The sequence below is a fragment of the Cololabis saira genome, chromosome 10 (assembly GCF_033807715.1).
Source record: "Cololabis saira isolate AMF1-May2022 chromosome 10, fColSai1.1, whole genome shotgun sequence".
Taxonomy (NCBI): domain Eukaryota; kingdom Metazoa; phylum Chordata; class Actinopteri; order Beloniformes; family Belonidae; genus Cololabis; species Cololabis saira.
In genome coordinates this window covers 47792406-47809232 of record NC_084596.1, presented here as the reverse complement: position 1 = coordinate 47809232, position 16827 = coordinate 47792406, and the positions used below count along the sequence as shown (strand labels likewise).

Genomic DNA, 16827 nt, shown 5'->3' with positions numbered 1-16827 from the left:
ATCGCAGTTTCCTTAACACAGCGTTTATTTTGAAAACACATTTATTCACAGACACCTGGATGTGTTTAGATTAGGTTTCATTTTAGTGCAAACATTTCACATTTAGTGTGATTAGGTTTCAGGCTAAAAGATTGAAAAGTCAGGTTTTGTTGATCGACCTGAGGTTCTCAAAGTTTTCTTTGAATCTGAGATGCACGATTTCTTCGGAGCAGACCTGGCTCCTTATCTGCCGTCACAAGCGGTCCACATCATCCAGACCCTAAAGACAACTGTCTCCGACTCTTTCCTGCCTCCAACAGGACCAGTCCTGGCGGTACTGGTCAGGCCCGCAGCCTGTAGTGGAATCGGACATCACTGGAAGGTGGCAGGATTCCCAGTCCAGCACGGCTGGAGTCCAGGGTGGGATTGCTCTCCTCGTCCTCCAGCTGCAGGTCCAGGTAGAGCAGCAGCAGGCTCACAAACTGTTTCATCTCGTTGATGGCAAAGTTTCGGCCGGGACACATGGAGGAGCCGGAGCCGAATGGCATCAGGAAGTACCTTAGCTTCTGGCCGTCCTTGTAGAAGTCAGTCCTCTGTCTGCTGTCCTGCACGAAGCGGTCAAACCGGAACCGCTGAGGAAACAGGAAAAAGAATCCACAGATGACAGCTGGACACACAGGAGTGGACATCACACTTTACCTGTTTAATTTATTAACATGCATTTATTTACTTGACAAAAGATAAAACCAAGAACAAAGGAAATCCTGTGGGCACCAATAAGTACCCCCTTACTAGGGGTGTAACGATATATCGTGCCACGAAATTTCGCGATACAAAAAACGTAATAATACGTGTCGTAGAGGTGACAAATTGTAGTGCAATATTGGGTTATTAATATTAATCTATTGTGTTTACTAGTAACATCCTATTGGTGCAGCGGGATCACGTGCCGACCTCGACCCACGGACCAAAATCTGACTACGTTGAGAAGAAACTAGTACCGTTTTGCGGTATTTTTTTCTGGTGTAAAGATTGTGTCGTCCCCAAAGGTGGCAGGATGAAACGATAACGGGGTTCACCTTACGGGCTCAGGCTGGAGCAGGTGAAGCTCTGAGCTCTGGCACAAGATCAATAACAGTCATGTTACATTTAGAGTTTGGGACTTTTCATAGTTTATTTATTTACTTTTATTTATTTATTTAATTTTAGTTGTTACATTTCTGGAAAAGAAAAAAGTCAAGTCAGACATGAGAGAAACTATTCAGTTTGTGGCAAAATATTAGTACTTGTATGAAACTGAAGATGCTTAATGCAAACCTGACATTTACTTTTATTTCAGTTTGTGAAAAATGGTTGGCCTGGCTTTCTTTAAAACTTAAACAGTTATAAAGCATTATAAACTGGAACAATAAGGCAAACACACAGCATTGTTTTGTATTTTGTGTCTTTCAAATAAAAGACATTTTTTTCCAGTCATATGTTCCTCATATGTTGTTAAAAAAAATACTGCTATAACATCGTATCGTATCGTAACCTCAATATCGTGTTTATCGTACCAACCCTATCCTTTACTGTCTCCAGCTGATGTAAGAGGGAAAGACATCAGCAAGGACCTTAGAGAGTTAATAAATCTATTTCCAAACTATCTGGAGTTTAGGGGTGTAATCTCCCAGTCGGCTGGTTGATTTATTCGTCCATGCGGCCTGGCGCCACCAAAATTCTGATTGGTGGATTCTTTAATTTAATTTCATCAGGGGAAAAGTACCAAGTTCTTCTGTTTTCTGAGCACACTTCTTTCACAGGTAACAGTTTATCTTTGGACCCCCCCTTGTTTTTGCTATTTCGCATTAGCCAACCCCCAGTGACTAGAGATGGATAGATTGTAAAGTAGACGGACAAAGTCCAGTGATTTGTTGAACTCTATCCTGTCAAAGACATCTGCAGTGTGGCAGTATTTCATAAAAAAGACGATGGAAAAAAAAGTTGAATGCAAACTTTGTAAGCAACCGTTTGGATATCACAGCTGCTCATCAAACATGGCTGATCACCTGAAAATGGTAAGCCAACTTTCCTGTTCCGTTGTGACAACTTGAACATATCATAATTGAAATATTTCAATGTTTTAGTCTAATAATTGTTTTGTAACTGAATGCGCACCCGCCCTCAACAACAGACATAATGGTCATAGTGGACATAATGACATGGGATGGTGGGACTTAATCCACCAGGGGGAGTTTTTTTTAATCGTCTACCTGTGCCATGGTACTATTTTCCACCGCCGCCGTTCCCCAGCTTCCACTCAGATGAAAATGACAGGGGGAGATGGGAGTGGTGAGAGAATGATTGTCCATGTCTTTGTCAGTGAGTGTATATTACTGTATCTGTGTGAATGGGTCTTCGTTGTCTAGCCTGGGTTTGGGACTCTTTTCTGTTGGGCTAATCTGGGTGGCTCCTTGTTGGGGGGGGTTCTCGCGCCCCGCCCGGGGCTTCCCTCTGTAGCCTGCTGGGAGGGGGCAGGGCTTGCACGCGGGGTATCTCCTCCCGCCCTCTTCTGGTCCTCTGTTGGGCGGCTGGTGGCCTGGGTTCAGCTTTCTCCCTTCTCCCTCTTCCACTGTAGTACAGTTCAGGTAAAGCCTTGTTTTCACTTTGCACACACACATTTACACAGACATACACACCTGCTCACTCACCTACATACTCACACCACAGTTTCAGGGTCAGATTATCGCAGTAGCCTAGTACTGATTCAGAGACCTGGAATGGTTGCTGTTTATGTCTCTGCCTGTTCCCGTTTCTGTTTGTTTGTTTTCTGTGTTGCAGATTCCAAAGGCTTGTGTGGCCGTTTTATGTTTTCCCGTGTTTCTCTCATTTCAGACTTGCAGCGGATGCCCCCCCCCCCCCAATCCCCCCCTTCATATATGTAAAAAAAAAATGCTCCTTCAAATGGTCCTTCGTCCAAGCAGAGGTATCAGAAAGACATCCTGATATTCGCATTGAGGCGGTCATGTCGCCAGGTGGGAAGGAAAGGAAGAGCTGGGCGTCATCAGGATAGTAGTGGTAGGAGTTAATGGTCTATAGTGAAAAGAGAAGAGGGCCAGGCACTGATCCCTGTGGCACCCCCCTGTTGGGGGTGCAGGTCAGGATGCAGCTCCTGAAGCTCTGGCCTGCAAACATGCACAGAAGCGAACAAGAGGGGGCAGACCAGCACAACAAACTACAAGAACGATGGACAACAATAAGATACTTAGAATTGATAAATAAGAAAGGAAGAGAAGAAGATGAGATCGTATAGTCTTGTTCTATAGCTGCAGCCATGAAAACTGGCCCTAACACACTTGAATTTACATTAACTATTGGCTTATGATTCTATGACTCCACCCATCCAGTCTGAAGGAGAAAAGACACCCAAGAAAATGGCTGGTAGTTCAAACTAAGAAGCGGCTGACATAACAGGGCTGTCTAGTGTGAGACTCACGCATTTCAACAAGTTCTTACGCTCTCACGCCACACATGACATTTCTCACGCTGAGAAATTAACTTGTGATGTGATGTTGATTTGAGGTCATATCGCCCAGTCCTAACTGATAGTAGCTACAATTTCAGTGAAGTAATATGCACTCGTCATACACTACTAGTCAAAAGCTTGGAGACATGTATATGGAGACCAAAACAGTTTGGTTTTTTTGTACCAGGTTGTAAAATTGATTATTTCTGCTGTAAATTTGGACATTTTAACATGGAAGTCGATGCAGATTCACTTACTGTTGGAACCAGACCCTGGTGGTCAGTAGAGGAACATCAGGTCTGCATCCAGACCTCAGTGTTCAGTAGAGGAACTGCACTTTTTTTGGACTTCATTGACTTTCAAAAGCAAAACTGGAAGTGGTTCCTTGGTTTTATGCAGTTTTAAAGTCACAAGTGTTAGAAACTACACAAGGACAAGTTTAACTGACTAGTTCTTAACTGGTGTCGGTACCTGTGGCTCGTCGTAGATCTCGGGGTCCAGGTGCATGCTCTGAGGGTACAGAGCAATAATATCTCCTTTCCTGACAACGATGGAGCGCTGGGCATCCATTCTCAGACTGAAGTCCTCCTGAGCAACCCGGATATTTGTAGAGGCCGAGGACAGTCGGAGGCTCTCGTTGATGGCACTCTCTGTGGAAGAAGGCAACTTGTTATAGATCACGCAGCTCCACGTCCTGAACAGAGGACCAGAAACAGGACATACCCAGAAATATGAGTCTGTCCAGTTGCTGTGGGCTGAGTGCCACGTCTCTGTCGCTGCTGAAGTCCACGCCGTCGTCTCTCAAGACGTTTAGGATCTCCTGACGAACGATCTGCATGGCTTTAGGGTGGCTCACCAGGTAATACATGACCCAAAAGGTAGCAGGGATGGTGTTACCCACAGATGCCCACAGAATGGCAAAGTGGTGAGCTGAGAGTAAAGAAGAAACTGGGAGTCAGAATTTGTATTCATATTTTATATGTTCACCTGATTCTGATTTGATTTGTAAATCTTTAATGTCCCGGAAGGGCAATTTGGTTTGCAACAACAGGACAACATACATATCCCACTTCAAATACACAATACAATACAATAAAATAAATATAGTAAATACAGTCATCACAGTAAACAGGTTTATTGCTCTTAGACGGGAGAAGCTGAAACTCAGCATGAAGAGGATGGTGAGGGTTCGCCAACATGGCCTTTGCCCTCTGAGTGGCTCTGGCCTGATAGATATTCTATATGATTCTATTTTGGCCTCAGATCCTTCAGAACTCAGAGGACTGAGGTGCTCATTGTTGCATAGAAATTCAAGAAAAAAACCCTGTTTTGGATCAAATTCCAAATAAAAAGCTGCAAAATGTCACCAAAGAGCCACACTGGTGGTTCTGGGGAGTCTGGGAACAAATCCAGGGTCAGAAAAGAGTTCAAACATCTACACAACTGTTCTGCAACACCACATCGAGACACAAAAAAGAACCACAAAGAACTTCCTTCCTGAGGAAAATCAGAATCAGAATCAATCAGCTTTATTGGCCAAGTTTGAACATGCTAGACAGAGAATTTGATTCCGGTTATTTTGCTCACTGTACACAGAAAAGTAACAGAGAGCGAAACACCGTGGCGACCGTCCGCGGCACTATCTTGGAAAAGGATGACACTGGGATGGAGGAGGGAAAAAAGGCATCTTCCCACTGTGTATACAGTTGTGTGAAAAAGTGTTTGCCCCATTCCTGATTTCTTATTTTTTTGTCACACTTAAATGCTTCAGAACATCAAAAGAATTTAAATATTAGACAAAGATAACACAAGTAAACACAAAATGCAGTTTTTAGATACGGTTATATGCAAACAACTGCAGCTAAGTGGAGCATGGTATCTTTAACTTTTACATATCCAAGTTAAGGTCTGCAGGTTATTTCAGATAAACGCTGCTGATGGGTGAAGACGTAAAAGTATCAGCTACCTGCTTTGTCGATATCCCTCAGTGCTCCGTGCTGTTCGAACAGCTCTGCTCGTCTTCTGATGAACTGTGAGGTGTTGCACCAACACGATACCCTCTGCGGAAGGAAGTGGCTGATCAACTTCTGGCGGATGGTTCTGGTCTGTCTGAAGAGCCAGATGGGGATCTGAGCGATGAGGAGCGGGAACATGTGGTCAAACTTGTTGAAGTCGTCCCTCAGAGAGTCCATCCAGCCATGGCGGCAGCCTGTCTCTGCCTTGCCGTAGATGGTGAGGAAGGTTGCCTCAAACATCACTAAAGAGCAGAATTCGTACATGTCACCACTTCTCCAAACGCCAGGCTCCAGGTGGTCCTGACGGAGCACCAGCATCAGGTTACCCATCATGCTTTCTGTCAAGGATTTGAGGCCATCGCCCTGGAGGAGGTGGAAGGAGCGTCGGATCTCTTCCCACAAACTGTGGGGAACAGGCGGGTAGCCGAAAGTTGGGGGAGCCACCTTATTGGTGAACTCATGGAAGTCCAGTTGGCGGCCATGTTTGATGATGCTGGGATACAGCAACGGGTCCATGATGAAGGTCATGTATCTACCTGCAGGGATGACATCATTAGCCCAGATGACCAAAACCATGTGATATTAAGCTGTGTGAAAAATAATTGTCATCATTGAATCGTAGTCAACCTCAGATGAACATTTCATTTATTGATTCATTCCACACATGTCACAACAATTAAATAGAGCAGGGGTGGCCAACCTGCAGCTCTTTGCCCGGTGTGATGCAGATCTTGCAACTTTATTTGATAGGTGCAGTGAAAGACAGACACGTAGGAAGTGGGGGCAAAATATGCTGCGACTGGAATCAAACCTGCGTCGCGGTACAGGGGAAGGTGTACATAAGTTACCTGCTCAACCCGTTGAACTATACGGGTGCGCGCCCTCATGTTGAATTTTGCGTTTGTGACGCAAATAACTTGGAGGGAAAAAAATCCACTCTCAAAATGGCAGGGAAAAAATGCACGGCCAAACGAAAATATGAAGATGAACACAACATGTTTTTAACAGAGTGGGAGAGTTTTTTTTTGTTGTTGTTGAATGTAATGGAATGTAATGGTAAGCCATTCTGCCACATCATTAGCGCATTTCAAGTTTTCAAATCTTCAGCGGCATTTCAGTTCATTCCATGCTAACATCGACCAGGAATTTCCAAAAGGGACTGAACTTCGCAAGCACAAGTTGGTCGCTTTGAAAGGTCAGACAGAAAAGCAGACACAATTTACGAAGCACTCAACTTCCACAACAACCTTTTTGACTAGTGATTAACAGACTTACTGAACAGTTGCATTTGGTTTCTGGTTGAAATATAACTTGAAATTTAACCTGACTTGAATTTAAAAATAAGTGAAAATATTACCTGTGGGCTGTGGAAACTTATTTAGCCAACAGACATTTGCCAGCTTGCTCTCTCCACTGCTGCTGTCCTCTCATCCACACAGCAGCACTGGCACAATGCCCATCACACTGACGGCATGTGAGGGGCAGAACTCATTTTAGGGTCCCAAGAGGATTTTTTTATAGTTAAAAAAAATGCATTCCTTATTACAATGTATTGGGGAGCTTTTGAGCAGAGTAGTCAGAGTAGCATTAAAATGAGGGGGGCAAGGCTCTTAAGTTGGGGGGCAGCTGTCCAGCCTTTCCCCCACATAGATCTGCCCCTGGTCATATGTACATAAAACTCTTAGTTCTCCAGTTAACGGATCGTTACTACTAATATATCTGGCCTTTTGTACCTTTGACAACATATCTGTGTCTCTCCTCTTTCTGTTCCCCCATTATGATCCAGCTCCTGCTCAAGGTTTCTTCCCCATAAAGGGGAGTTTTTCTTGCCACTATTTGGTTTAAGGTTTTTCTACCACTAAGGGAGTTTTTACCTGCCATTGTTTATGTAATAATTGCTCGAGGGTCATGTTCTGGACTCTGGAAAGGTCATGGAGACAACTTATGTTGTAAGAGATGCTAAATACATGAAATTTAAATTAAGTGAATTAAACCTTAAGGATCTGGTCCCACTATGCATTTTCTAACACAATAAATACTCTACATCATCCACTTCTGGTTGTAGGTGTTATGACTGATAACTACGGCTGAAACGATTCCTCGAATAATTCGACTACAAAAAACGATCAAGGAATTTTCTCTGCCTTGAGGAATTGTTTCATTTCACCAGCTCAAAGCAGGTATTTCACCCGGACTACGTTTAATGCGGCACAATGCGCTGACGCCACGCACGTAAAGGTAGAAGAAAGGCGACGGATATGTTTGGATTTAACTAAAAGAAAAGGCAGAAAATGTGAAAAGTGTGGGTCATTTCCAGCTGGACACCAAGGCAACACTGTTGCTGTTTCACTGTAAGACAGAGCTGATACACAACAGTACGTCCTCAACGCTGCAGCTTCTCCACCAACACCCTGTTACTCCCAGAGGGAGGACCGGCACCCAGACACGGGAAAATTAAGTTAACGTAGCACTAATTAATGACACTAACGTTACGGTACCTTGATAACATAACGTTACCCTGTGGAGGGCTGGGTTTCTGTTAATTATGACGACTGTCCATGCGGCTAACGCATTTAGGGCCTGATTTACTAAAGGTTTCTGTGCGTAAAAACGTGTGCAAACTTGACATCACCCGCAAACCAAAGTGCCAGCTGATCTACTAACAGCGTGCAAAGAGGACTGCGCCTCTCAAATGCGCAAAATAGCACACGCTGTTCATTTAGTACTTTTGCCCTGATGAATAATCAATATGGGGCGTAACCGCCAGAGAGCGCTAAATACTGGGAGGGGAAAATGCAAATAGGTTAATTTACCACACGCAATGAGATTTACCAAGCCTGAAAGTAATTGCGCCTATTGTGATTGCGTCTGTATTTAATACGTTCGAAAGGAAGGTGCTAATCTGCCCAGCATTACGCACCACTGTTATTGTGGCAAGGAGGCGACATCGCCAAAATCAAAGAATACGCAGAGAGAGAGTCTTTATTCTGCTGCATGCTATTTTAAAAATGGTTGCACAAGTTTTATTAAAGGCCACTTTTTCTTTAGTTCTTCGCCTTATATCTTGCCACCTTCTTTTAATGTGCCCCCCTCCACTCGCCCACAAGCAGGCCAAGCCTTTGTGCCAAACTTTGTATTTTATTGATTACTTATCTTATTGAACGTGAAATCATCCTTCGTAAATTACATTTAATTAAAACCCGTGCATATTCATCACAAAACACAGGTTAAACATCATGACCAAATCCGCTCCGACCCGGTGTGTCTGTGATCAGCGCAGACAGACTGCAGCTTCGCCTGAATTATGGTTCTGCGTTAAATCGACGGCGTAGCCGACGGCGTAGCCGACGGCGTATTAACACAGCACAAGCACGTTGTATAAACATTTATTATACAGTATACTCAAATTACATTTTGGAAAATGTGTTGGGGAAATTAAATTATACATTCGATGCAAAACATACTTAGAACCTGATTCATTTGTCTTGTAGGCATTCGTCAGGCTACGCTGTGCACCTCCCAAAAAATGTAACTAAGCGTCGAGGCGACGCTTGGTAGCAACACATTTCCGGTTCGGGTTCGTGAAGCAGTAATGAACTTTCAGCGCTCTTTTCTTCTTGTGTGTGTGATTTTTTTGGGTTGTTTTGGTTTTTTGCACAATAGTTGTCCTTATCTCTTTGATTCACTGTGACCGGAAAAGCTGGAAGCTAAACAAAAGTATCAACTAGCGCTCTGGGGGGGTATTGAACCACGGCGAAATGGAGTGACGGAGAAGTCCAAAGGGTTCACGACGGCATCACTGCAACAGCGTAGGCTCTGCGTTGGTTTAACTCAGAACTTTAAATCAGGCTTAAAGAGATTTTAAATCTTAGGTTCCTTTCATGATGAACAAAATGGTGATCAGTTCACCAATTATGGTGATAAGCAGCACCTGGCTGTACCCTTCCTTCTTTATTCCCATGGAAACACAAAAGGACTCTGAAACCCTTTTTTCTTTCATTTTGTGTTAATTTTGGTTAAGTAATTAAGGACACAGTCAAAAAACGGATATGTTGTTGTCCGAGGTTGTATTTCTCTGTCAGACACTCTTGTTTTGTAGGAGCACACTTCCTGTGGCAGCATCGCTCTCGTTTATGGAGCGGTGTCAGTGGTACTGAGCAACCAACCTGCTATCTGCACCGTAAACACGTCTCCAAACTTCCGTTTCTGTTTTTCCAGAAATCCATAAGCATCTTTTCCAAACTCCAGAGCCTTTCCAATGACGGGAATCCATCCGTTGATGAGCGGAGGCTCGCCGTTTCTCCTGCCAGACAGAAACAACAAAATATGCACACGAGATGACCTTTATCTCAGCTTTAGTTATTAACTCATTTTCAGGCAAGCGGTTCTAGGTCAGGGCAGATCCGGAACGTTCCAGTTAATGGTTAACCCGGGGGTCGGCAACCCGCGGCTCTAGAGCCGCATGCGGCTCTTTACCGCTGCCCTAGGGGCTCCTGGAGCTTTTTCAAAAATGTTTGAAAATGGAAAAAAATGGGGGAGGGAAATATATTTTTTGTTTTAATGTGGTTTCTGTAGGAGGACAAACATGACACAAACATTCTTTTCCAATGCTGTAAAAATGTGTAGAATAAATATTAAATTTCAACATTTCTGTTAAGGAAGATTTGCGTCGGAGCCTGCAACACACGTTTCTACAAGTTAGGCGGCGCCAGACAGGTGGTCGTTGTAAACAAACCGGCGGCTGTGTGATGGGTCATGGATCCCAAAGGGAAAAAGAGAAATAACTGAGGAGAAAAGAGGATTCTACGTTTCTTGGACAGAATCATTTGCATTCATTGCCCGAATGTTTGTAGGGAGAAGTTGTCCAATAACAAAAACAGTAATGTCCGATAACAAAAAGAGTAATGTGGAAAGACATTTCCAGCAAAAGCATGCTACATTTGCAGCCCAGATGGGAGGGAGAGAAAAAGTGCAATTGCATTACTTCTGGAGAAATTAGAGGAGCGCAAAAATAGATTTAAGAAGTGGATTGCATCTCCAAACTCCACTACTGCTGCAAGTTTTGTTGCAACCGAGGAGATAATAAAGCGTGGAAAACCGTTTGCAGACCTATTTGCAGACTTCAAAAACCGAACCGAGATAATACAGACTCTCTCCACTAAAGCCGGGCAGACACTGTGCGATTATCGGCTCGTTTTGAGACGATTTTCCAGTCGTGCGACTATTTTTTGGATCGGGACGGATTTTGACCCAATCGTTGCTCGTGCAGTATACGTTAGAGGTGGGTGCAATTCATCGATGTGTCGATGCATCGCGATGCGTCACATGATGATTTGGAATCGATTAATTAAAAAAAAAAAAAAAAAAAAAGATTTCTTTTTTTTTTTTGAGTTATCCTATCCAGATTCCAGACTGAATAAGCTGCTGAATCATTTCATTTCTTATTGTTCACTTGAAATATGGCAGATATGTTTACACTAAATACATTTGATGGAAGTACATATCTTGTTTACTTGAATTAATGAACTCATTAAATCCAGGGCTTGACCATTTTCAGTGTTTTCCGCCAATAGAGGGCGCTCTCATGCAAGTGCAGCTTTCCCTGGTCAAAGTTAAGTAAGTCAAAGAGCAAATGTTTACATAGTCATAAAATACATTATTTTGTGTCTTTGAAAAATACATGTCAAATGTTCAAAAAACTATTTACTTAATGAGTGTTGTTAGAGGAACTGAGTTAATTGATTGGCTATTTATTTAAAAATGTAGCCACAGATGAAGACAAAATCAATCTTGTATGGAAAAAAGCATTAAAAATCCCAATAATCGAAGAATCGTGGCACCAATAATCGAATCGAAAATCGTTATAATCGAAGAATCGAAGCTCCAATAATCGAAATCGAATCGTGAGGTACCCTTGTTTGCACACCCCTAGTATACGTGGGGTAATCACGAGAGATTAACACCTCACGACGAGCTCCCGATCACAAATCGTGAGGTCGCAAGAAAATCAAGCGTGTCCTGGTCGCTCCTTGTGAAGGAATCACACAGTTGAAGCAGCTACGACCCGATTTGCCTCATCCTTTCACAGAGAGCATGCGCAATCTCTGATGTCACGTCAAAAACTATTATTTGTAGCTTAAATCATGTTTTAATAGCAGAAAAAAAGACGGCATTTCCCACGTACGGTGCGCGTCGCCGCGGTAGACTCTCCGTTGGTGTAACGCGGAACAATAAATCAGCCTTTAGTGTGCGCTCTGCGCTGTTCTGAACACAAAGAAGTGTTCATTTTGCGGGGACGCCGGATCCCTCCGCCGAGATACAACTTTTGCGGTATGCGTTCATTGTCTAAAAATGTCGAAAAATGATGCGCAGTGCCCACCTAATCATAAACTGTACAGATATTTGGGGATTTTTTTTATATATATAAAAAAATAAAATTATAAAATAATAAAGGATCCCCATAACCTTTGATCGGGTGGGCAGGACGCACGTTTGGGTGGGCACAGCCCACCCCTGTCCCAAAACCGGCCTCGAGTTCCAGTACACAGAGGTCCGACGTGAGGATTATGATCGTATAGTGTGAGCAGACGGGTCGCATCCGAGCATCGGGTCGTATAGTGTGAGACTAGGGCTGAACGATTAATTGCATTTAATAAAGCCTTTGTGCCAAACTTTGTATTTTATTGATTACTTATCTTATTGAACGTGAAATCATCCTTCGTAAATTACATTTAATTAAAACCCGAGCGTATTAATCACAAAACACAGGTTAAACATCATGACCAAATCCGCTCCGACCCGGTGTGTCAGGATCAGCGCAGACAGACTGCAGCTTCGCCTGAATTATGGTTCTGCGTTAAATCGACGGCGTAGCCGACGGCGTTGGGTCGCGGTGCGGTGTGCGTCGCCGCGTACCCTACGCCGTCGGTTCTGCGTTGGTGTGACGCGGAACCATAAATCAGCCAATCAGGGCTGATGTTGATCCGCGGACAAAACTTGTTAAAGAGCATCAAACTCACTCTTATCTACGCTGAAATAACGCTAAAATATAAAGAAGGCTTCCCAAAGTGTGATCTATGGTGAAATAGGAAAATTAAGATGTGCAACTCTTCTAAAGGTGACACATGCATTTAATTGACTTCATGGCGCCAGCCTTGGCTTTTATTATTACGCAAATGTGGAATGTTTGGGTCTGTCTAATTTCGTCAAATTAAATTTGGAGATTCACCGTTCACATTTTTATGTGTATGCGTTGTATATGAGAGAGGGAGGGAGAGACGTGGCCTGTACGTCGTTGTTTTTTGTTCCCCGAAATTTTGCGCGTTCCCGTGAGGGTAGTGGTGTCCCAATTCCTCTTTCCACCTAGGGGGAGTGGAGAAAACGAGGGCGAGTGGCTATGAATTGTCCTTTCACAGCGAGGGATTTCAGATGCTGACTCGCTGATCTAGGGACCAAAAAATTTCCCAGAATGCTTTTCGTCGTCATTTGCGGACTGAATCCAAAAAAAAAAACATGGCGGACATTTCTTATTCTTTAGTGAATAAAATCAATATTTTGAGTTAGTTTCTCTATAAAAATGAGTTTTGATTACATTTCTAGCGAGAAATATATATTTTACTTTCATAATATTCACTCAGTGAATGTACATAATCCCTTTTTTGCCCGTTGTTCGCAAAGATCGCGCCGGAATACAGGCTGTTAGGTTACGGCGTAGACTACGTAACCTATGGCGTAGGTTACGTAGCCTACGCCGTAGGCTCTGCGTCGATTTGACTCGCCGACCGAGGGCAAACATCATTTGCAGACTCGTCTCAGATTGTGACAAGGGAGCAAGCATTTTTTTGTGAGAAAGAGAGAGAAATAACCCTGTCACTCGTCAGATTTGTTTTGGATGTTTCTGACATAATAGTTTTCAGAAACCACAAAGTAATCCAGCTGTTATATGGGTAATTTACACACTTTCAGATAAAGCTGAAGTGAAGATAGCCGTACGCCGTACCCTACGCCGTAGGCTCTGGGTCGATTTAACGCGGAACCATAAATCAGCTCCGGAGCCGGCAGTCAGGCAGAAATCTCGACATTTTCGGAGCAAATTTCTTAACAGGCGTTATTTGGATAAACTGAGCCCAGGTTGGGGATCTTAACGGTTACTTTTACGCCTGAAAAAATATTAAAACTAAATAAAGTGGCATATTAACAGCGCTAAAGCTTAAATTAAAACAGCTTTTGGCTCTCTTCCTGATCAGGGTAGGGATGAAAACGAGGGGTAGGGGGAGTATTGGGACAGGCCCCTGGGAACATTTCAAGTGCTCTAAAATCTGTCCCTTCTTTTTTAAGGGTAGTGAAGAAAAGAAGGGCGAGTGAAGAAAAGTAGGGCTAGTGAAGAAAAGTAGGGGGAGTATTGCAATCACTGTGCAATAATAACAGTAATTATGATATCACAATCATATGCTGTAACAACGCACCTTCCAATAATCTAATCATGTCTACACCTGTTTATAAAGTAATCTCTGTACATACAACTCTTAGTTCTCCACTTAACAGATCATTAATACTAATATACCTTTGATGGTCTGTCAGTGTCTGTCCTCTCTCTGTTCCTCATCCTCTCTTTACTATCTCTCTTTTCCTGCTCTACCCGGCTGCTCTTCGGCAGGACGGTCCCCCTTATGATCCAGGTCCTGGTCCAGGTTTCTACCCCCCTTATGATCCAGGTCCTGGTCCAGGTTTCTACCCCCTTATGATCCAGGTCCTGGTCCAGGTTTCTACCCCCTTATGATCCAGGTCCTGGTCCAGGTTTCTACCCCCTTATGATCCAGGTCCTGGTCCAGGTTTCTACCCCCTTATGATCCAGGTCCTGGTCCAGGTTTCTACCCCCCTAATGATCCAGGTCCTGGTCCAGGTTTCTACCCCCCTTATGATCCAGGTCCTGGTCCAGGTTTCTCCTTATGATCCAGGTCCTGGTCCAGGTTTCTACCCCCTTATGATCCAGGTCCTGGTCCAGGTTTCTTCCATATGCTGTAACAACGCACCTTCCAATAATCTAATCATATCTACCTCATTCTGCTGCACCTTTCACTTATTTTAAATATGTTAATGAGTGCCACATTTGTTTATTTACTGTTTGCTACTGTTTAAATCTTTTAAATCAGTGAGCGAAATAACTAGAGTCAAATTCCTCGTCGGGAATGTTCAAACTTGGCCAATAAAGCTGATTCTGATTATCTCTGAAAGCCACCATATTATACATAATAATAACATTTTTTTAAATTGTTTACGTCGTACGTAAAAAGTTAACAAAAAAAAAAAACCCTCTGACCACCTGAGGCCCCGTTTACACGGGGCAAAAACAGAGGTGTTTTCATGCGTTTTGGCCGTTCGTTTACACGAAAACGGAGGTCAAAGCCCCCAAAAACGATCATTTCTGAAAACTCCGGCCAAAGTGGAGATTTTCAAAAACTCCGTCTTCACGTTTGCGTCTAAACAGAGAAAACGGAGGAAAACGGAGATTTACGTCACATTATGCGACAGAAACGTCACCAGCAGCGTCATGAGTGCGACCTGTGTTTACAATTAGTTTGGCCACCGTCAATATTTTCTTTTATTTTACCTGTTTTAAATTCTCTCAGACTCTGGTTCCGTCTTGGAAGTAAAGCCTGAATTATGGTCCCGCGTTAAATCGACGCAGAGCCTACGGCGTAAGGTACGCGGCGATGCGCGCCGTACGGTGCGTGTCGCCGCGTACCCTACGCCGTAAGCTTTGCGTGGGTGTAATGCGGAACCATAAATCAGCCTTAACTGGAAGTTACACGTGTCATTTGATGATGTTTTTTCCAGGATTCTGATTGGCTGGCATGACGTTACCAGCGTTTTCATGCGAGTCCGTGTAAACGAGGATATTTTTGAAAACGGAGAGGGGAAAATATCCGTTTTTGTAAATACCCGGCTACGTGTAAACGTGGCCTGAGTGTCTGCTGTCTACACCTGTTTATAAAGTAATCTCTGTACATAGAACTCTTAGTTCTCCACTTAACAGATCATTAATACTAATATACCTTTGATGGTCTGTCAGTGTCTGTCCTCTCTCTGTTCCTCATCCTCTCTTTACTATCTCTCTTTTCCTGCTCTACCCGGCTGCTCTTCGGCAGGACGGTCCCCCTTATGATCCAGGTCCTGGTCCAGGTTTCTACCCCCCTTATGATCCAGGTCCTGGTCCAGGTCCCCCCTTATGATCCAGGTCCTGGTCCAGGTTTCTACCCCCTTGTGATCCAGGTCCTGGTCCAGGTCCCCCCTTATGATCCAGGTCCTGGTCCAGGTTTCTACCCCCTTATGATCCAGGTCCTGGTCCAGGTTTCTACCCCCTTGTGATCCAGGTTCTGGTCCAGGTTTCTACCCCCTTATGATCCAGGTCCTGGTCCAGGTTTCTACCCCCTTATGATCCAGGTCCTGGTCCAGGTTTCTACCCTCCTTATGATCCAGGTCCTGGTCCAGGTTTCTCCTTATGATCCAGGTCCTGGTCCAGGTTTCTTCCCCCCTTATGATCCAGGTCCTGGTCCAGGTCCCCCCTTATGATCCAGGTCCTGGTCCAGGTTTCTACCCCCCTTATGATCCAGGTCCTGGTCCAGGTTTCTACCCCCTTATGATCCAGGTCCTGGTCCAGGTCCCCCCTTATGATCCAGGTCCTGGTCCAGGTTTCTACCCCCTTATGATCCAGGTCCTGGTCCAGGTTTCTACCCCCTTATGATCCAGGTCCTGGTCCAGGTCCCCCCTTATGATCCAGGTCCTGGTCCTGGTTTCTTCCTCCTAAAGGGGAGTTTCTAACTGCCATTGTTTATGTAATAATTGATCAGGGTTCATGTTCTGGACTCTGGAAAGATCCCGGATACAACTTATGTTTTAATAGACGCTACAAACAAAACGGAATCTGAATTGAATGTAGCCACACTGTTCACCGAAGACGATAAAAATAGTAACAATAAGTAATCAGAATCGGAACCAGAACAGGCTCTGGTTCTGATTCCGACGAAGTTCTTTTAAGGAGTACCACAAACTTTCCTTACACACCACCACTTCTATTAGTCCCGAAGTCGGAGCACCGGAACGAGCGGAGCAGGGAGGAAAACTGACCTGGTCCTGCGGAGGAGGACAGCGAGCAACAGGCCGAGCAGGCCGAGCAGCAGCAGCGGCCCCTGGAACACCTGGAACACCTGGAACATCTGGAACACCTGGAACATCGTGCTCTCAGCACGACGACGGCTCGCCAGGTCCAGACGCCGCAGGTGGGAAGCCCTGGTTGTGAAATGACGAATCCCTCGATGGCCAAGCCTC

General features: G+C 44.2%; 1 protein-coding gene across 1 annotated transcript; it reads right to left on the bottom strand.

Annotated features, from left to right (window-relative positions):
* On the bottom strand, positions 1-16827 carry LOC133453165 (cytochrome P450 7B1). Its single transcript, XM_061733059.1, has 6 exons — positions 16627-16827; positions 9666-9802; positions 5451-6035; positions 4208-4414; positions 3956-4134; positions 1-611 (listed from the first exon to the last, which is right to left on the bottom strand). Exons 1-6 carry the CDS (start codon positions 16731-16733, stop codon positions 321-323), a joined length of 1506 nt encoding a protein of 501 aa, XP_061589043.1. The 5' UTR covers positions 16734-16827; the 3' UTR covers positions 1-320.